The sequence below is a fragment of the Myodes glareolus genome, chromosome 13 (genome assembly GCF_982192425.1).
Source record: "Myodes glareolus chromosome 13, mMyoGla1.1, whole genome shotgun sequence".
In the NCBI taxonomy this organism is placed as follows: Eukaryota; Metazoa; Chordata; class Mammalia; order Rodentia; family Cricetidae; genus Myodes; species Myodes glareolus.
In genome coordinates, this window is record NC_142038.1 from 16,501,896 (window position 1) to 16,525,367 (window position 23,472).

Consider the following 23,472-nt stretch of genomic DNA (forward strand, 5'->3'; position numbering starts at 1 on the left):
CGTTCATGTCTTTTCTTGTGTGTGTAAGATCACTGGATTTCATTAGGGTTGACTGAATGGACATGAGTAGGAGAAGTCAGCTAATGGAGCATGAACAGCTTATCAGAGGTCATACAGCTGAAGAGAAATGACATCCCTGCTGCCAACATCCATCCACAGCTAGTGGTTCCTCAGAAGGGATCAGGGCATCCACCTCTCTCATCTCTGAGGAAATGGTACTGGGCCTGACTCTGTGTAACTCTTGTACAGGTAACCACAGCTGCTGTGAGTTCCTGAGCCAACAGCTTTGCCACATCCAGAAAGCAGCTTTTCTCAGCATGTCTGCCTCTCCTCTGAATCTTTCCTTTGTCCCCTATTTCCACTGTACTCCAAGACCCACAGAGGGAGTTGTGTTGATGTCACATTTTAGGGCAAGATACTTTATAGTCATTTATTCTCTATAGTGGATTGCCTTCTCGACGGACTATGGACTCTGACCTCCCTAGGCAAGGGCTCTTGGCCATGCACTTATTCCCTCCTAAGTACAAAGCCTCCTATCCTAGCAGAACGTGTTTGGTTACCTAGGGAATGGTCACAGTCATCTCCTACCCTTCATGCTGGCAAGTGCTTTCTATTGTGTTTTTTTTCCATCTATCTCTATTATCTGAGTGTAAATTTTTTAGATAATTCTAAGAAAGCTTGTAGTGTTTGATTCAATGCTATTCAGTTAAGACAAAAGGAAACCAACCTTAGAAACTTCTATTTTTAAGTATAGTGATGTGCATAGTGATGTAATTAAGGGGATTATGTCCTCCCATCTATAACAAATAGTTTATCACTTACACATATTTAATGATTTTATCACAGAGCTGTTGTGAATACCAGATAACGTCTTTCTTTTCTAAGTCAAAGTTTTCAGCAGATGTTTATCTCAATTTCAACATTGTTTTTCCCCTGAGAATGGCAAAAGTTGAAATTCCCCAGTGCCATCATATAACTTATTTAGCTATAAACACTTGCTGTTAATGTGTCATGACTTCAATCCAATTTGTTTCTGCATTGGTAATTCTTTTCCTCAACAACCATAAGGGTCATTTGCCAACATGTCAGCTACAAAAGTCAAGTGAACAAAATTAAAAGTTTAATTAATCCAAATTTTACATAACAAAGTAAACTTTAGAAACAAAGTCCTAAATTTAGGGAAAGCAGCTGCTTTATGTGATAAGAACTGATGAAGTAAAAACAGTCGTGTAGAAATGTGATTGAATATGACATGTATTCAATGATAATAGAATTAGGAGAAGGAATTCAGCTAGGTATGGCTGCAAATTTTCATGGACTTCCTGCCCTACCTTTCTTCCTACCAATGTAGAGCAGGATCATTTTGGAATGACTATGTTCAAGATAGAAAGGCGAATGAGGGGAATGATGTTCTTGAGCTCAGGGCTTGTTATATGAAAGAGAGGTTATATTTCCACCCTGGAAAACAGGAATTCTGCTCTCTATGATTCATTTCAGTGGCAGAATGGGGGGTTGGAGAGTAGAAAATCCAAGACTGATTCCAAGTCTTTCACAGTCCTAAAACTTAGGGGAGCTATCCTTCTTTGAAATCCAATATTTAGGAATGGGGCAATTTATAGCTAGAGAGACCCAGAGCACCACTGTTACCAGGGAAGCCCACCAGACATCAACACATGAACACTCAAAGCTAAAATAAATGTCTTTATTGCTGACTAGGGGTTGTACCAGGAACTTGCCTAGCCCACCCAACCATGATCCTTACAGCCCTTTACCTTTTATGCACTAAAGCAACATCCTGGTTGTCACACTTTAGTTAGCAAGAAGCAGACTGACAGAAGCCAAAAAACAAGGTTAGGTGATCTAAGAACTTTCCTGGAACGATAAAGTAGACTTTTGATGTATTAAGTTTCAGTTCCCATTTTGATAATGTTGAGTGATGTAAGCCAAAGGTATTATACAGTGAATGTGCAGCTGACAGATTCATAGACAAACCCACAAATGTACAGCTTATGGAACCCCGACTTACAGGACTTCAGGAACACCTGTCTTTTAAATAGTCGATGTCAATTTTGTGGAAATCTTGTGAAATCATGACGTTTCTCCCTTCCATAGTGGGACTCATCCCAAAATATCACAACAGTGCATAAATCATTCGCTGAAATAACTTCCTCATGTACTGGCAACTGGATAAACTTTGCCATTTTCCCAAGTTGTGGGCCCTGGTGTATAAGCATTTCCTCAGCCAAACCTTTGTTCTAATAGTCAAACCTACATAAAATTAGACCCCTACAATTATTGATAGGACTTATTGGCAAAAATGGAGCCCTGAACAGGAGACACTGAATAATTATCAGCATGTCTATTCTTACTGATATACAGGTCTGGGTGGACAGAATTCTCTAGCAGCAGACACAGGAAGGTGTAATCTACTGGCCTTTTCTCTACTTTAACAAGCTATTAATATTCTGTACTTAACTTTGCCTTTCATTTGACACAAGGTCTAGGTCTAGGAAATTAATTGTTTGTAACCTTGCCTCTAAAATATACATGGAAAAAACTTGAGTAGCTAAGCCAATCCCAGAGAAAAAAAATTCTTCTCACCTGGGTGCCAGTGTATACAACATTCCTGTATACACTGGCACCCAGGGGACCAAGCTCACTCTAATCCTCCAGGTTTCTGCCTGGGAGCTTCACAGACACGCCCCTTCAGAGACAGAAGGTGCCCACCTTGTCAGTCTTTTATCCATTTTGTTTGCCCTAAGACATGCATGCTTTGCACCATTTTTATAGCCTATGGAATTGCTAACTATGCCTGTGTGGGTATGTAAACTGAAAACCATGTGGGAAGGGAAGAACAGCTATATCAAAAGGAACATCGAGGAGGAACATTGAAAGGGGAGCATCAAGACAGCATTAGAGAGAGCATAGAAAAAATAAATGAGGCATGATAAAAAGACTTCTGTGAGCTAATTTATTTCATTTACTCTCAGACCTTCTTAGTCAGGATTTTGCCTGCTATTGCAATCCTTCTGAATCCTGAGAGGTTTAGTGGGTCTTAATCCCCACCTAAACCTCCATAGTTTGGGCCTATGTACTGGGTTGTAAGGACAGAATGGTACTCTATTGAGACTTCAGTTTTGCTAATGTCTGGGGGCCTGTTATACCATCTGGTCTTAGAAATGTTTTGTTTCTATGCAGGAAGCCACTCTTGCTCTTGTTGGAGAAACAAGACTACTTTCTTCCTAGCAGGGGGAAAGTTGGTTTTCTTCTTTTGAAAAGACATCTCTTAAGACATTGATAATGTGCTTTCAATCAGTAAAATTAGCCTTTTCTCACTTCATAAATGAAATCAGTCTCTTTAACCCACTTTATATCACAAAGGATTAAGATCTCTTGTTTTAATTGGAGATTTGAAAATATCTTTTCATCTAAATGCATTAGCATCGAACCCCCTTCCATTCCCCTAGCTCTGCGCTTCCTGTTTGAAATGCCAATTAAATAGTTTCACCACTGATTGGCTAGAAGCCTATGCAACTTCTGGGCTGCAGGCCATTAACACCCTGGCCAGGCTGCTGACAGGAAGATGAAGAGATTTACACCCTCTGATTTCTGTGTTAACAACAAGGACAAAACAGTATGTGGTCTTGTTGCTGGATAATGCAATTTAAAGATATGATTTCTTTTCCACAGGTGCATTTATCTCTGAAAATTAGCAGTTCAGCTTGGTGTGAACAATAAGGCGTCATCTCTGATGGGTTTGAATCATTAAACAACCTGTTGTGAACAGGCTCAGAGATTTGCAAGCCTATCACCATTTCTTTAAAGAAGAGAACTGAGGCAGCTTATTTTTAGATATAAGTCCTGATTAAACTTGCTGGAAAAACAAGAAAAATGGAACAATTGAGACTTTGGTTAATCCTTGCAGTTTCTTAACCTAAAATTACTTTTCAAAAGCTAAAAATTCACTGATAAGATTGTGACTTCCTCAGGGAATTCCCCAATGGCTTTGATAGGTAATCATGTATCTTTGAAGAAATATTTGTAATGCACATATGTTTTATATACAGAAGTCTAAAGAGAACACATACACCAGAGCACAAGCTAATGCAGAAATGCAAAACCAGAAATGCAGAAGTTGTCTTCTCTAGGGAAGAGCACACCAAAAGATTATCCAATACCAAATGGTCATCCCTGAAAACATTTACACTCAAGTAACATACAGACATAGTAGTTACACTTCTATATTTAGGAATATGTACACATGCACATATATGTATATAACAAAAATTACTGAAGAAGGAAGCCATGAATTTGAAGAGTGTAGGAAAAAGTATATGGGAGGATTTGGAGAAAAAGGAAGGAAAAGATTATAATATAATCCAAAAAGCAAAAATACTGATATGCTTATATATGCATTTTTCTGAAAAATGCATACATATACACCCACATGCTTTTCACTATCTGTATCATATATACATATGTATATATATATATACATTCATATTTCTTAATCATACTCAGATATATTAATATATCATATACAGGTACTCAGATGCAGAATTCTTCCAAGCTATAAGTTTTGCAAGCAGGAATTAGAAATGGAGCTAAAGGCATTGAGGTTTATATCAATACATGTTTTTCTACAAAATGAAATTATTAGGTATATTTGATGCTTAATACCTCTTCCCAGTTTTTTTTTGTTTCTTTATTTGAGGCTCCTATGCAATGTATCCCAGACTTGCCTTTGGCGTGGAACTTGCTGTCATGCTTGTGGATGACTCTGCACTTCCTATCCTCTTGCCTTTGTTCCCCAGTGGGTGGAATCACAGTGCTCGACACTAAACTCTGTCAGGATTCCATGAAAACTAAATAAGTATGCTTGTGACAAAGCTTCACCTCCAGACATACTCTTCTATCCTTAAAATAATAGATGAAAAATTTGCTTATCTTCCTACCTGTTTCAGAAATCAATTTTTTAAATTCAGGAAATTATGATAGATGATTGCTGGGGAACAGAATAGTTTGAAGGAAAAACATAGATGAGAGATCAGAGCTTTAGTGAACAAACAGGCAGTCAGCATGGAGTCCTTGCTAACTGCCCAGGTCCTGGACTAGGCTGAGGAAAGAACAAAGTAGCTCAAGATTTCTTACCTTCCATGAATTTATGAAATTATTTTGGAAAGGTATCAGACACTAATATCAACACTATCAAGTAAAGAAAAGATTAATAAGTAATACTTTCATTAATAATTAAGTCCTATTTTCCAGAATCAAGAAAGATCAATGCAAAACTTATAAAATGTATTATATATCTTTTTTTGTAAAATTTCTGTCTTCACCAAACTCCATATGGTCTAAATTATTACACATCATAATGTCCAAATTTTAATAATGAGATTTTTGTGCAAAATGAAGCCACCAAAAAAATATACTGCAATAAAAAAGGACCCATCCATAGAACTAGAAGGTGAATCAAACAAAGCAGATTACTTTTGAGTTTCCTTACCAGATGGCCCTTTGTTTAAATGGGCCAAACAAAAATAATTACTCCGTAGAGTGATAAGATTTTCAAAAGGATATCTTTGCTACGTAAGACACTGTGAATTTTCACAGCAATGCTTAGCAAGGTGTCCTTTCTTTAAGCATGAGGAACTACAGTGGAGAGGGCAGAATACACAAAAGGATGGTAGCCACATCAATGTTTGTGCTTTTTGTCATTTATGTCAACTTGACACAGACTATAGTCATCTGAGAGGAGCAAACCCTGACAGAGAAAGTACCTCCAGAAGACTGAGCTATGGGCCAGCCTGTAGAACGTTTTCTTAATTAGTGATTGACTTGGGAGGGCACAGCCCATAGTGGATGGTGCCATCCCTGGTCTAGTGGTCCTGTGCTCCTGTCCTATCTTCCTTCAGTGATGGGTTACATGTGGAAGTATAATCCCAGTAAACATTTTTCTCCCCTACTTGGCTTTTGGTCATGTTATTTCACTGCAGAACTAGAAACCCTAACTCTGGCAGTGAGTATCTAGCAATTACTAATTGATACAAATGCTAGTAAATTCTCAAGCATCAGAGGCAAAAGAGAAAGTATTTGCTCTGTGTCTAGGAGGATGGTTTTAATTCAGATGTATTGACTGTATCCTCAGAAAGTACAGTTGATTGCCTATGACTTACTATGAGCTGAGGACTAATATTAGCCAAATCATGAAAAATCCTGTGCTCATGAGTTAAGAAATGGGAAGTAGTCCAGCAGAGGGGCAAGAGAAGAGTAAACAAAGCTGGCCAAGTAGATGGGAAATGTAGGGGATGATTATTAATAAGGAGTTATGGAAGATAAATGCTGGGAAAAAACCCAAGAAACAAGTAAGCAACTATAGTATATATCACATAAAATATTAAGGAAATAACTGAGAGATATTCAGGGTGTTCTGACATCCTCAAATGTGAATTTAGCATTAGGGTTATAAGTTTTATAAATATGTGGGTAAATAGTTGAAAATGTACGTTTCATATCATTCAGCATGTTCTCAGATTGATAGACTCTACTGTCATCTTAACAGATGGATCTAGATACAATTATTAGGCAACTAGCAAAATTCCCCCCAAGGAAAAGCTAAGATTCTTATCAATTATCAACACATGTCTCAGATCTCATACTGTTGCTTTCTAAAGGCTCTTAAGTCCTCAACTGCTGAAGCCAAGAGAAGAGTAAATAGAGTTTTCTTCAAAAAGGGAAATATATTATTGAAAGCGAATTTAAATCACTTGGCAAAAGGAAAACTGGTTTGAGCTTAGATGATTGATTTTGTCTTTGTTGAAAAGCTAAGATATTAAAATAGCAATAATTTAGATACCCCTTGAGGGCTAATGTGTTACCTGAAAAGTCAATTAATCACAGAAAGCTACTATAAAATAATATGAAGTCACAATAAATGACAGTTAATTACTTATAATTTCATTAAAAGATATAGTTATTCATGCTAGCTTGAGTTTGTCAGTTTTCATGTCTTTGGGATCTTTATTGACTCGTTTCATTTCATAAGACTCCAGACCAGACTTAGGTTCTTCCATTGTGAGCCTATGATTTAGTTTCTTTCAAGCACAACTGCAGCCCACTTGTGCTCTCTCTTAGAATCAGCATAGAGTTATAACTGACTTCCCAGATGGATGTGTCCACTCTTTATCCACCCACCAGTATCATATGGTATACTTCCACCCAGGACAATGAGCTCAAAACAGAGAGGTTGTCCTATAGGATGATTTTCTATTTCTCAACTTTCCGAAATTCTTTTGCTTCCAAACAATTTCTAAGAGGTACAAGGGATGATATGTCTCATACATGTAAAACATCCATTATAAGGTAGACATAGCCTGACCCTGAGAACTTACTGACTAATCTGTCCAAAGTCAGTAAGGCAGAAAGGAGGACAGAGGACTCTGGCAGCATAGTGCTTTGGTACCTGTATCTATATGCAAGGATCCATGCATTCCCAACCACACAAAGGTAAATGCATGACAAGTATGAACACACATACACACACACACACACACACTCCACACACATATATATGAAACATGAGGTAGCAGAATTATCTTAATTATCTTTGTGGTTGTACAAAGACACATCAATGCAAATGTATTTTACTAATGGCATGCTTCCCGAAGTATTTCCAAATCAAAAATTAAATTATATATTTATTAGAAGAATGGAATTTAGATTATTGTTTGCACTGTGGATTTTGCTTTACCTTTCATAAATAAAATGGATTTTGTGAGCTGGGGAAAATATCTAAATTATGAAAGAGAGAAAAGTGATTTTTATTTTTATATCTGTGGGGTGAATCTCAGGTATTATTAAGCTAACTATAATGAATTATGTAACTGTCCCAGATCTGAGGGGAAAGGTATCCCCAATACAAGTGTTTTAGTTATGAGGAGGAAAGTATCCTGGAATTCAAGAGTGAAGGAGTATCCCAAAGTCACACTGTATAACAAACCTCACGTAAGAGATTTATTGGGAAAGACAGAGTGGCTTCCTCTGTACACACAAGAAGCAGCAAAGAACAAAGTGGAAGGCAGGCTTTATACAGGGCTTTTGGGGACAGAGTTATCCAGGGTGAAGATTTCCAGGGTGGGTATTGATATGATTTCAAGTCCTTAGTCTGAGAAGAGTACAGGGGTTGGGGGCCTTTTAAAAGCTGGAAGTCAGCTCAGATTCTTGACCTACAAATCATATACTAAAGCAAATGTTTTGAGCTGATACCACTCTCGCTGCTACCCATTTACAATGAAAACTTGTCCCATTTAGTTTGTTATTTTATTTGACTCTGTCTACAAATTCTGAACAGGACTCAATTATTTGTTTGACTGGAAAAAATATTAAAAGGCAACTGGTCCTATTAAATCAACCTGGAGGAAAATGTTACCAAAAACTATCAGTGGAGACAGTTTTTAAAATACTGTACCTTGTGTTATCTGATCCTCTGTCTATGGTTCCTATCATATTCTCAGTCACCTTTTGAACATATGCTCAATTTTAACTTCTTAATTACTCTGATATTTTATTTCCTACTTTCTCTCAAATTATTTATTGCTTCTCTCTCTCTCTCCCTCTCTCTCTCTCTCTCTCTCTCTCTCTCTCTCTCTCTCTCTCTCTATATATATATATATATATATATATATATATATATATATATATATCTGAGTTTACTTAGTGTTGATCTTCTGTATATGCCCTTAAGATGACCATTTAGGATTGGAAAGTTTGTCAAGGCTTTGCCCCTGTAGAAGACTGTTGTTTTTTTCCTCTCAGCAGCCATTACTTTCCTGAAATCCTACATCTAGTGGTGGATCCTCATGAGATTCTCCCCATCCGTGATGACCTATAAACAGGTATTATGTTTACACAGGTCTCATTTAGGGCACCAGGCTGCTGAGATTTCATGGATGCAGCTTCTGTGGCATAATATAGAATCCAGGTCTTGGTAGTTAGCCTGGACTTCTGACTCTTACAATCTTTCTATCCCATCTTTCCATGGCGTACTCTGAAGCTTAGGTATTGAGTTGTATTGTGGATATATCAGGTAAGGTTGGAAAATTCATGGTTTGTAGTTTAGCTAGTCCTTATTTTCTGTAAAAGTCTCTATCTACTTCCAAAAGAGACTACTTAGCTGAGAGCTGAGAGCCATACTCACCTGTAGGCATTAGAATAAATATTTAAAAGCAATTAAAATTCTCTTGGTTCAGGAAAATAGTCGTAGGGAGTTCATGACCTTCAGCTATGATGGTTGACTAAGTTTACAGTACAGACATGATTTCCCTACTAATGAGTGACTCTTAAGTCCAGTTAGAAAATTGCAATGTTGTTCAGATGGTAGAAGCTCAATTGAAATTTAGAACAATGTTCACAGTGTAGATTCTTGTTCAGATAACCTTGGGAACTAATAACTAAATTTCTTGCTCAGTATTCCATCTTAGAGGCTTTGTTATTGCTGGGTTTTGTGATTGTTTCACTCTGAAAAAAGTCACATATGAGTTCTCCTCTCTCATCCTCAAATGCACAATTCTGGAGGATGACTCATTCTTGAACAGTGACTTCATGGAAGTGTAACTGCTAAGTGATAACACTTGTCATATAGTATCCTATTAGAGTGCCCTGATGGAGAATAAGTCACTAATTGTTTGTTAATTTATATAAGAATCATTCAATATTTATTATGTATGTCTGTGCACCTTGAAAATACTATGGAAATACAGGGCTCATATCCTCTACCTTTGTAGAATACTTTCATAGTATAAAACAATACAAACGTGGTGAAAACCAAGAGCAATGCTGAGCTCTGTAACGTAGTAGAAAACACAACAAAGGCAAAGACACACATATAGAACCAAAGCATATTTAAAAATCTCTCTCTGCTGCTTCATATTTTATTAAATTATTTACATGTTCTAAACTCTATGTGCCCTTTAGAGTCATGGTTTTTGCAATGTGGTTTCTGTGTCTAAAATATCCTCTTAGATGCTGGGTAACTTGTATACTCCTCTTCATTATTCAAGATGCTGTTTGTATTTTACAAATTTGAAAATTTGTTCCTAATTATTGCCTTATTAAAAAGCATCTCTGAGGATCATTCTGTATTATCTTATTCATATATTTTCTTTTGTTATCAGTAAAAGACATATGTGAGAAAATAAAGACGTATCATTTGTTGAAACCAAAGATGAGCATAGGTAAAAAGATAGATTGTCCTTTGAACCACAGAATGCTTGTTCAGCGTGCATTTGACACATAAAAGAAGGAACGTGAATCTTAGAACCACAGAAATTCAGATATGCAAATTATTTCAAATATTGATATATTTACATATGTATTATGTCTTAGCAATGTGGCCTAAGTCTGAATACAGAATTCAGTCATAATTCTTATAAAATATACTTCATGCACATAGTTATGAGGTTTTTAATAATTTTATTCAAGAAACACTGTCATTTGTTTACATATTGATGTATGTCATTGTTCAGACATAATTTTTTAATTTTGATATGAAATTTTCTTATTTGGGAAATGTCAAATCTATATTATTCTGTCTGAATGTTTATTGAAGGAAAGGATTTAATGTAAAAATTACCACATATAGCTATGAATGTTAAGAACTCCCAAGATTTACGGTTGAACATGCTCAAGACCCAGGAAACATGATGGTTTTGTTTATATTTTAATCTAAAATTTAAAGGATCAGGAGGACAAATGATGTCACTTCTGATTCAATTCTGACTTCAAAGTCAGGAAAAAGACCAGTGTTCCATGTATCCAGGCATAGGAAAAGATGTTCATTGCCTCTTCGTGCTACCAAACACAGACCTCTGATGGGCTCTAAGTGGAAGATACACTCCCTTATTCAATCTGTATATTAAAATATCATCTTCATACCAAAACGTCCCGATTAACACACCTAACACACACTGTTCAAATGTCTGGAAGCCATGACTCAATGTGACTTAGAAACTTAGCTATTACACTGAATGAATGATAAAATGAACTGACAATTGAATGAATGAAGCAAGTGTTCTGGAAATGCCCATACAATAATTGCTATTGCTTTGGGGTCTTGGGCGGTTGACCCACGTAAAGTATATTGAAAGTAACTAGATGTGGATTGAAGTGCAATACAAATGTTGAGAGCTTTTACTTTGAGAATCTGATAGTGTCTTCCCTTATATAAACACACTTTCAAGAAGTTATCACAGGTATCAGCCAGATTAATAGTCGATATCCATGTGCGCTATACAATAGAATGTCACCTTGATCAAAAGTTTTAGCTTCGGGTTTTAATTAAAATATCATGATTATAAATATCTGAATTATAAACCAATCTTAGCTTTTGTAATAAAAATTTTAACATAAATCTGAGAATAAAAATAAAATTGCTGTCAAAGTCTGTTGAGGGAAACATCTTCTTAGGACATGGGTGTACTCATGAAGGCTTGCTTAAAGATTGTCCTTGATAACGTGATTAATGGGACATAGAAATCATTTGCTGTTTTCTCTCTTTCTCATGCTCTCTTTTTAAAAACAAACTTGTTTAAAGAATTATCTAAGTATATTTCTTTGATTAAAGAAATGTTTGCCTGACGTGAGGATATTCCTATAATCCTTCCAGGTGGGAAACGGAATCAGAAGAATCATAAATTGAGGCCAGTTAGATTACAGAGTGTAAGATTCTCTCTGTGTATAACCAAAGGAAAGATAATTGCCTTAATTTTCAGTGTTTTCTGAAATTATGTCCAGTATACTGTAATTTGTTTAACCAATTAGCAACAGTATAGTACACCCACTCTCTAATTTTCACATTGAACAAAATACTTTTAAATTTTTTCTTTATAAACTTATGGGTAGACACCTAGAAGTAACTTTTTTGTTAAATTGTTATATTGTGAAATTTATTTTCAAAGTGACATCAATTTACATATTTATTGGTCTAGCTTTCATTATAAAATGGTTTATAATATTGGTAGACTAATTTACTATAGAAATGTGTTTATATTTTTGATTCATAAATATTTTCTGCACTAGTTCTCTTTTTAAATAACATGCATACAACTTTTTTCATGTTAAACAGTGAAATATTTAATTGATTTATATGGCAATTTTGAATTTCTGTCTGTCTTCATGCATATATGAAGAATAATGACCAATTTCAACAATCAAAGGTAGTGTCTGCACAGCTAATCTAAAAGCCGCCTACCTCTCTGCATGATTGTTACTCGACTTCACCTGAGAAGCAATGTAGGATAACTTTAGTGTAGAATAATGACATTGATGTTCTATACAATTTCATTACTTTTTATGAAAGATCTATATCTTGGAAGACAATACTGCATAAGTTGGAGGTGAAGTGGAAAAAAATCTTCCTTATTTTATCTTGTGCTGGAAATAGATATTATATGATCTCAGATGGATAAAAGGAGAGTTATTAAAATGCTACCAGCTGAGCCTCCCCTGAGCTGCCCTGTGATGAAGTTAATGAAGTCTTGGGAGGGCCACTCACACTCAGTCTTGTGTGATGGCAGGTAAGGAAATCAGGAAGAGGAGGCCATTTAGCACACAGGGGTGGCTCATGCCTTGTAACTTCCTCCAGGGCAGAGTTGGTGGGTCCTGGAATCCATCTCAGGAACTGCTGACTTCTCTTATGTAGTAGCTTTATAGAACCTATCTTACCAGAAAGAGTGCTCTGTCCACAGCATTAGTACTGCATGCTATGGTTCAGAGCATCACAGACTGAAGAGTCTAGAGTTCAAACTCTGCTCTAAGGGTCAGCTAAGAGAGAATTTAGTAGGGCTGAGAATTTAGAGGTGAACTTTGAAGTAACAGTCTCCATATGGAATTTTGGACATTGGCATAAAGTACTTTCCCAATCACCACTTGCTTCAAAGTCATGGATCTCAACAATTATTTTAAAAGGTGACACTGTGTCAACTCCTCAGAGCATGTTACTGTTAAGTTGGGAGTGTAGTCCCCAGCCCCGAGGCCTGAGAGTTGTATTGACCTGGACTCCAAATCCCACCCAGCATGCCTGACCCCCCCCCCCAGGGAGGGGTCAGGACCACTCCAACAGGGTATTTAAGATAGATACCAAAAGAAAATCAACTGGTCTCTTTCCTAACCCCCACCTCCTGCTGTCACATTAGCTTCCTCCCAGTTCCCCCTTGGGGCCACCCAAGAGCACAGGATTCCTATTAAACCCGAATATCTTTTAATTTGGCTTGATTGGGATTCTTGCATTGGCAGAGAGCTCACGTTAGGAAAAATTCCCAACAGTTACATGCAACAAACCCAACAGGTGATTTCCAAAAAAGATTTAGTGTTTTGTATTGACTGTTTTTTGATTTTGGGAAAGAGTTCCTTCATGAGAAGAGGACTGTAGAGCTGGCACATAAACTGGCAGCGAGGGCATATTTGGTCTCTACTCTTTTCCTTCCCATGTCGTAGCTCCTCTGTCGCATCTCTACATGGGTGCACTAATAAAACAGAATGACATACAGAGGCCTGTGCCTGGAACAAGCAGGTTTCCTGGATTTACATTGTAAATCCACATTCCAGTATTTGCTCTTAGTCCTCATTATACCACTACAAATGGAACGGAGGGAGGGAGAAAGAGGAGAGGAAGAGAGAAAGAGAGAGAGAGAGAGAGAGAGAGAGAGAGAGAGAGAGAGAGAGAGAGAGAGAGAGAGAAAGAAGACCAGGATGGATTAGGGAACAACCCACCAATCCACAATAAAGGGACAAGGGAACTGAAGGCACAGAAAACAGTCTGAGAGTCCATGAAGATGCTTTATTACTCTTCACTGCCTTTGGTAAATGACTCCGTTTAGAGAATGTCTCATCGGTGTGCCTCTTTTCTCTGCCATTCAGTGAATTTGTCAATTAAGCAGGGGCAAACACGTCCTGCTCAGAAGGAATGTAACCTTCAGTCTGTAATTTAGAGCAAGCAGAATGTTTACAGCCACTCTCCTCTGGCAATTGCAGAGTATTACCACATTGTTAAATATTTAAAAGCAAAGCTTATTTCCAACCACGAGGTCTGTCTCCCAGTTGATAAGTCTCTTTATGAAATGAACTTTAATTACTTAATAATTAGAGTTCTATAGGAGGAGATGCGGAACTTGATAGTGTGCCAAGGAGGCTAGAGGGCAAATCAGAAGAATATGCCTTTTCCAGATTAGAATTTAAAAAAGGAGTAGGCCTGACTGGGTGTATGTGGGTGAAAGAGAGACTTCCCAGGCGAGAGGGAGACTTACATACTTAAATCTGGACTGTGAAATGCTTTGTTTTCACGTTTATTTCCTGAAATCCAACATAATTTAGATCTGAATGAAGTAAAGTGTCTATCTAGGCTGGTGGAATTTTCTGACTGTCTGGTTCTGTCTGGACACTTTCTTGGAGTCTTTGTGGTGCATCCTGCACAAATGAAATGCTGGGGATGGACCACTCTTCTCCTTATTTTAATTATGAGAGCCTAACATCTACCTACAGGTTTAACAGTTTTCCATTCATAGTCATGGTGATTTTTTTATCCCCCCTCCTCTTTTAGCATCACAAAAGAAAAGCTGAAAAGAAAGTCTTTGGTGCTTTGGCTATTAACATTTCCACTGCCCTGGATACAACTTATTGGTTGGATCTAGCCAGTGAAGAAGTACATATTGTCTTGAAGGAGATTGATTGACATGTTGCTTACACAAGCTGGCTTGAAAGGGATGAGGGTAGCCTGGAAGGATCTGTTAACTTTTCCTAGAGACAGTGACTTGTAAGATGATGGGTAAATATAACTTAAAATATACACTGGTTCTCAAATTAGTTTATAAGACTAAGAAGATTTTTTTGGTCACGTCAGGCCTTGTCGTCTCCTAATTTTCACACATGCAATCCGTTTCCCTGTGCAAGCCTGCATTTCCAGGTGGACTCCGGTTTGTATGCTAGCTTCAGCTCTTTCATCCTTTGCCTGAAGAAACCACTGTTCCCCCCAGTAAACCCTTTCCCCACCAGTAGGTAGACTTTGCTGTTGTTCTTCATGGTTGCAAACCCACAGCTCTCACCTCAGAAGGATTAGGAAGTTTATTTTGGAGCAAATGAGTGACCATGGCCCAGGCATACCAGTTCAGCTTACCTCAAATTTTGTCTTCCAACCTGGAAGCAGTTCAGTGACAATTTAAGGATACAGAGCAACAACAAAATCATAAGTAAAGTTACTTTTTAAACACATTGCTGGAATCATTAGCTACAGCAAAGCAGGGACCACTCAGCTCAGATGTTCTCGGATGACTGTCTTAGCTTTTTAGTTTTGGGAACTAGAGTTTTCATAGTTAAAGCATTTTCCATATGAGTCACAATAGCATTGGGTCAGACACACAGGTCTTCAATTAGTGACTACTAAGGGGATTAAAGATAGATAGATAGATTGATAGATAGATAGATAGATAGATAGATAGATAGATAGATAGATAGATAGATAGATAGATAGATAGGGCCAGCGTATGTTTGAACATCTGCACTATCACTGAAGGTCTAGTCAGTTAACCAGCCTTAGCAGAAGGTTCAGTGTGCAGATCAGGTTTTTTTCCCGAACTTTGTTCAATCATTTTCCTAATGTTTAGGGCCTGTGATGCTTCCTGATGATTAAATTAATCATAACACATAGTTTACATTCAACAAATGTTTATTTGATGAAGAATCATTACACATTGTGCCGTCTGTAAGACAACTAGGGCTGAATACAACTAGGGCTGAGTCCTCTGTTGTAGAATTTGCACAGTAGCCTGGAAAAGAAAACAAACCGCACAGTTAAATAGTGGCAGTGGATGTATGTGATGCAAAGGGGACCAGACCGGAGGAGCAACTGGTTGTCCCTGGACAGAGGATTCATCACCTGCCTTGACATTATCACCTCCACATATGCAAGTGTTATGTTCATGAGAGATGAAAAGAACAAAGCCTTTCTTGTACAACTGGTAAATGCTTAAACAAGGAGTCTACTTTATGGATGTATAACAGACCTTGAGCAACATTTAACAAAGTACACATGCAAAGAGGCTCTTTATGAATCTTTCTGGTGGTAAACTACTATAAGTTAAAAACAGAAGTTTGTAAATGACGGACTCATTCCTGTGTGCTAACTTCAAAGTGGGCCTATATTTCTTGTTCTCAGTCCCATTTACTTTGTATCTCTAATAAGGATTGGCATTATCAATAACTTTTCCAATGCTGAAGCCCAAACACTTCTTAGTCTGTATAAGTCACTTATAAATAAGAATTCGGCATATCTGTATTTATTTTCTCAAGGAAAAGGGATAAAATAAATCTTTGATTTACGGGCCATGTCTTGATTTTCCTATAGGTAAAACGAACTATGCTTTACTCTCTACAGCTTCTCACTAATAAGGTTTGGTCTGTGTTAGCACATGGTAGGGCTGGACACGTCTAAAGCTGTGGGCAGACCAGTGTGGGATGCTTCCGCAATTCCAGGTGTTCCCAGACAAAACGCTGGTACACCATCCCAGCCGGGCCAGGCTGGGTGTGAAGGAAGGCGTCTTGACAACACTTCCTTTTAGGAAACAACCTTTTCTCAGGGATAAAGATAGAAGCCCTCCTGAGACACTCCAAATAGGTCTGTGTGCTATTTTGAATGGTATCGCACTCCAGACTGTAGTGAGTTTATAGAATTGAATGGAGTGCGGAATATGGAGTTGTTCCTCGGGGATTGGGGGAGAAGGTTTCTGGACTCTGTAGAAATGAAACCCTGCAGATGTTCTCATCCTGACGTAAGATGCCAGTTTTGCAAGAGCACATCCTCTCGTATACTTTAAATCATGTCTAGCTGACTTATCAAAACAAATAATATGAAAATGTTATGTTCCAAAACACTTCTTAGTCTATCTAAGTCACTTATAAAATAAGAATTAGGCTTATCTATATTTATCATTTCAAGGAAAGGGGGATAAAATAAAGCTTTGATATACAGGGCATATCTTGATTTTCCTATAGATAAAAGGAACTATGTTTACTTTTTACAGCTTCTCACTAAAGGTTTGGTCTGTGTTAACACATGGTAGTGCTGGACACGTCTAAGCCTAACAGTAGGCTACGAGTGATCTCTCGAGCTTGACCAGACTCTTGCTGACCAGGGAACTAATTTTCATGAACAACATAGCTACTTGAGGCACAAAATATAATGAAGAGATGAAGCAGAAATGTGACCCCAGATAATCTGGACCCTTGGTGTGTTATCTCCCATCCCAAGCTCCCAGTGTCAGATTGTGTAAACTAGTAAACTAGTTGTGTAAACATGTAAAACTAGTATCAGTTTTCAAAATGTGGGCATTTTAAGGCATTTAAGCTTCTATAGGATCTATACAAATATTAATGTTTGTTTTTTATTGTCAGTAAATATTTGATATACCCCCATGGAAAGAAAATGCAGATAACATAACAGGAATATGAAGACACTTTTCAGGTTTGATTTATGCACTGACTCTGTCATGGTGTCTGTAAATTATGAGTGATAAAAAACTTTAAGCGAGAAAGATGATTCTCAGTTAGACTAGCAAAAGTATAGGGATTTTTTATACTTGTTGCTATTAGAATGCCTACAGTTATGACAGGAAGATATTGGAGGGGAAAGCATATCCCTTTCTAGAGAAAGTACTAAAGAAATAATATCAAGAGAAGACTAGGTTCAGAGCTTCAGGCCAGTTCACCAGAGTTCAGAATTGTTTTGCAATAGTTGAGAGAAATGATATGGGATTGTGCTACAGTCCTGGGTATGCAATTTTAAAATACAGGCAAAACTCTTTTACAGCATTTGGACAGTAAGATTAATATAAAAAAATTTGAACAGAGCCATGATCTCTTCATGATCATGCACAGCAGTACCATGAACTCCTTCTGATGTCTGGCATGGACATGAATGAGCAAGGAATAGAGAAAAGAAACTATGGTAACAAGAGACCACATGTGATCTCTTGAGTTACTTAACCCCATAGCCACCTGACGCACAAAATCTTTACTTTATATTATTGTATTTAATAGTTTATGAAAAATGTAGTATTTCAATTTTATGAGTTTTGGTGAATTTAATAACTAAAATGTGCTACTAAATTGATATCATATAATATCTTCTTTTACAAGATTTCATGCAGAAGTGTAGTTCCATAGTGAAAGCAGTAATTCAAGCCACACAAAAATCTATAGACTTACTTGTTTGCTGTGTAGTTTTCTTTGTAGAGACAAAAATAATGGATAAAAAGTCATTTTATAATTTTCCATCCTCACAATTATTTGAAAATTTCCTGCTATAATGTTACCTTTAAAATTGAATATGTTTCCATTCCTTAACTCCCAGCACTAGGAATTGAACCCAGAATACACTCTCTTGTTTCTCTTTCTTAAGCTATGAAGCCATCATGGTGGTGCATACAAATAACATTTTGTTTGGGGAGATGTGGTAAATGACAATTCACACCAACAACTGACCACACAAGTGATACCACTCAGTTAAAGATACGTACATGAACATGGGTGACTGACTCAATCTCTGAGTTCCCTGAAGCTTGTCAGTTTCCTTCCTAGCCTCTTAAAATTCTGTCTGTTTCCTGACTGTCGGTTCAGAGGACAACGCAGCACAAGAGCTTGTAGACTAAGAGCACTCCCATTGTCTCATTATGTTAATATGGCAGCTAGATGAGGGTGACGTAGCAAAACAATTGTTGAATATCAATTTGAGTTATGTCTGTATTCTATGCTCTAGCACTGATGCGCTAGCTAATTTTTTAAGATTACTGATAATCAGATGGAACACAATAATTTTGAATTTGTACGAAGTCTGTAAGTAATATTGAATCATGTATCTGCATGCATAAAAGTATCCAGATATTTTTCTAACTTACCTATTATATTTTGTTCTAACATACATTGATGAAGTATATTGTTATTTTATAAATTTAAAATAAATATTATATAGCTATTCATAACTATTTTTCCTTAATCGTAAGAAAAACTAACAATTACAATAAGAAGGAATGTAATTAAATAAGACAGAATCTTGTTTCCTGACATAAACCTTAAAATAATGCTCCTACTCTTTGTTGTTTCTTTATACTATGGTAATCACCCTTTGATTTCATCTTTTTAATCCATACTGAAGTTAATTAGTAGCAGATTAATATACTGTATTTTTTTTTCAAAAGCATTCAGAACTGGACTAAAGGCCTCGAAATGACTTTGCTCCATGAGCCAGAGAGCAAGTTAGTGGTCTCCTTTTGTTTTCTCAACCACTCACAATATCCCTCAGTTATAGGTGGATTCTTTTGTTTGGAAAAATAAACTTTTCCAAGGAACCAGTGCCCTTTGGAAATACCTCTGTAGTGTTGGTCTAGGTGGCTCCAGAGATTCAAATTTCAGAGTTTTAGCTTTAGGAAACAGGTAGTTTTACAACTCATGTGTATGGGATACATTTCAACTGACAAGTTAATATGAAGTGCATACATATTCTTGTAATTATCATTCATTTTAAAGAATATTGCATCTTCTTACTAGTACATTCCTATGATTCCAAGTAGTTTAGGGAGAGCTATAATGATAGTAGTCCCCATCAATCTGTACCTATTCCATATGATGTGCTGAAATAATTTCATATGTCATTGATTCCATTATCTTGATTCTAAACCCTAATATTTGAAGTAGACATGAAGTTTTTCCTTGACCTAGGCCTGAAACTTCACTATAATATTTCTTATTGCCTCTCATGCTAAATTGTGTTTAACCAGTCCATTTACTTCTGACATTTTGTTCTAGCTTTACTTTTTGTCAGTTTAGGAAAGAAAATTAGGTTTGGAGGAATTAACAGATAGAGGTTCAAAGTAGCAGTAGGAAAACGGGTCACAACAGAATTTGTCATTGATGAAATATTGATGGAAAAAAATCAAATCTTTTTTGACATGATTTAATCCCAGATATGGGAAATTCTGCTTTAATTAAAATAAATTTTTAAACATTGCAATACTTTAAAAATAATTATTAAAATCATAGGAAGCTAAGGAAGATAATAAAATATATATATTAAATATAATATATATTTATATTATATATATTATTTATAATTAAATGTAATATAATTAAATATAATAAAATTTTATTATAACATGTATCTAACATGAGCAGCATTATCAAGATTAAAGGCAAATCAAAACATAAAAATGTATCTGTGATGACTAAAACAAAAATCCAAATATTAAAATTATTTGCTTCAGTTAGCTCTAGAAAATATACATTCTGTGGGTTATAGTGATACGATTCATACAGACTTGTTTGGACTCACTAAATAATAACAGATTGTTAAGGACGACAGGTTAGGATGATGATACACTCTTGCTCATGAAAGGCTTCACGAAGACAAGGTCAAAGTGTCTCCCTCTTCTCTAGAATGAAGCATCAGACTAAAGACACTTACTCACTATGCTTTGCTCCAAGGTGGTCAGTTTCTTTCCCCTCTCAATCCTACTGTCTCTACAAGCCATTTTACATGCCATTTGAGTAGAACATGAAAGCGGTCGTGCAGATTAGCTATTGTCTCATTGCACACATGAAGAAATGAAGCACAAAATGCAATGTTTCATTTGTATAAGTGGCCCATAAAAGCTAGAAACACAAGCTGTTCTCACTCCAACCGTAGGATTCTCATTTCCATGCTGCAAATGCAGCAGACAAATGTTGGTGAACAGTCACATTAAACTGCCAATCTACCATTGGTTGCTGTCTGTTTGTATTACTGGATGTGAATATCGCTCTTCTTTATTGAATGTCTCAATGTATACTACACAATCAGTTTTTGAATCTTTGTAACTTCTTGTACATTAGTCCAATTTTAGATAACTGGGAGGATATAGTGAATTGGGATTAAAAAAAGCCAGATATCACTTGCAGCATTGTTACATAATGCCGCCGTTACTTTTTATGATGTGGAATTTAACTTTCAAAGCACATTTTCCTCATTTTTAAAATTAAATTAACCTTATCTGCTCTGTTTATTTTATGAGACTTTTGTTGTTGTTGTTAGCTAAGAGTCACAATTAAAGTAGAAGCTTCTAGAGGTAAGTGACAATATTGTCATCACATTTTAGCCAAATAACTTACTTTCCAAGCCTGCTGTTATAATGTGTGATAAAGTTAGAAGATTCAGCATAATTTAAGAGTATAGATGCTAAGATACAATATCACATGACGAACACAAGATACTGATAATTGTCCTATATTGGAATGACTCATCCTTTCTTCATTGTGTTTCTTTTAGGACCACTGAGGTTTCTTTCCCAGACAGAATCTGTCACAGCCTTCGTGGGAGATACAGTGTTACTCAAGTGTGAAGTCATTGGGGAACCCATGCCAACAATACACTGGCAGAAAAATCAACAAGATCTCATTCCAGTTCCAGGAGACTCCCGTGTGGTGGTCTTGCCCTCTGGAGCATTGCAGATCAGCCGACTCCAGCCAGGGGACATTGGAGTCTACCGATGCTCAGCTCGGAACCCAGCCAGCATAAGAACAGGAAACGAAGCAGAAGTTAGAATTTTATCAGGTATTTCAATGCTTACCATGGTTTTCCACAATAAAGCTGTCTAGAAGAGATCAAATGATTTTTTATGGACAAATATTTTCTAAGGATTATGTGTTCTATATTGCTTATTGAGTTTTGATTAACATTATTCCTCCATTTTTGTTAACATAATATATGAGATTATATGTTCTTAAGTTTTGTATACTACTAGTTTTTTTGAGAAACATACAAATACACTTTAACCCGATCCTTCTTTTCCTATATTCTTTCATTCATTTATGTTATTTCATATTTTTGTGAAAAGTCCATTTATAAGGACTTCTCATTTTATTTCATTTTCTTCTGATAATGGTATAAAATAGGTATCATTCCCATTCACAAAATGAAAGGATTTGTGAGGCTGAATGTCATCCCTAAATTAATGTCTAAAAACCATCTACACAAACTTTTGCACACTAATTTCTGGAAAGCACTGTACTATGACTAACGTTGACTAAAATGGACACTGGAGCCAGGCCCTTAGAGTTCTGGGTTAGTGTAAACATACAAAGTATTTATAAGAAAATGTAATTAATGTTATGGAAGTTTGTTCCTTTCTATCTTTCATCTTTTTCCTTCTTCTCTGGTAAATCTCTATGACTCTGGTCATCTCATTTCATTCTCTTGAATAGTTAGAAGTTAGATTAGCTGCATCCAAGGTCTCTTCTAGTGGCTGCTGTTATTATACATCTTTTTATGTCTACACTTGGTCTGAGACGGATCTATACTTACTTTTGTAAATCACAGAAAAGCATCCAGAAGTTTAAATGAACTGCCCTTCAAATCATAGGTGCTGGTATCCATCCATACATTCCTAAATGCTTGTAGTTACCATAAATATTTCAAATAGAGAGTGCAAGTCTTTCTGAAAGAAAACTAGCAATTCAGGTGAAGTTTGTTCATGTTTTTAAATATTAGACAAGTTTAAAATATCTTTCTCATTTCCTTGTGTGCTCGAATTAGTCAAATAGGTATTGACTTCAGTATGCTACTAATTATTCCAATCCTGCTACATTACATACACCTTACAATAAAATATAGCTGTTATTAGTAGCACATGCTCAGATTTATTTAGGCTCCAATTTCATGCCTCCAAATTTAATTATTACATTCATCTGTAATGCAAACCTTTAATCCTTAGATAGGAAGCCAAAACAAGTCACATTTAAAATATTTACAAGAATATGCTTGATTATTTCAATATGACAGTGAAGACTATTTTCAGTAACGTTAAGGAATCAAATCAAATATTAAATTTAAATGGAATATTTGAAACATAAATTAAATTGCTATTGACCTCTATTTGCTCATGTTGTAAAGTGTATTATAATTGAATTGGTAGAGATTTATTTAAAGCCACGCCAGTGTGCTTTAGAGCAGTGTAGATATTTCTTATCAGGAGGAAAACTAAAGGAAGGCCGTGTGTTGAGGTGATATGGACGGAATTGGAGGGAGAGTGGTAGATATGGTTATATTACATTGTACACATGGATGAATTTCTCAGTAAAGCTGGAATAAAGAATTTGTATTTAAGTTCTTATTAATTCAAATATTCAAACATAAACTTTAAAAATGAACTACAAGAAGATCTAATGCACAGATATGCTGTCAGTCTTGACCTAGCCTGGCTCATGTACTGTAGACACTTGAGCAGTCTATATAAGAGAAGTTCTGTTTGGTTCTTTTGGTCTTAAGTTTTCCTGTTTAGAAGTAAAAGAAAAAGATCAACAAAAGTTATGCCATTCTACATGAGAATGAGTAAGTCATTATTAAAGCCTTAGTTGTTAATTATGCTTCTTGGATTTTTAACATCTTGTTATTCTTTT

General features: G+C 36.3%; 1 protein-coding gene across 1 annotated transcript in view; it reads left to right on the top strand.

Moving 5' to 3' along the window:
• The window catches only part of Dcc (DCC netrin 1 receptor), a 1,076,497-nt gene that overhangs the window by 503,063 nt on the left and 549,962 nt on the right, over positions 1 to 23,472 (top strand). The window contains 1 exon segment of the mRNA XM_085676444.2: positions 21,344 to 21,628. Within this exon segment, the coding sequence (XP_085532570.2) occupies positions 21,344 to 21,628 (285 nt within the window).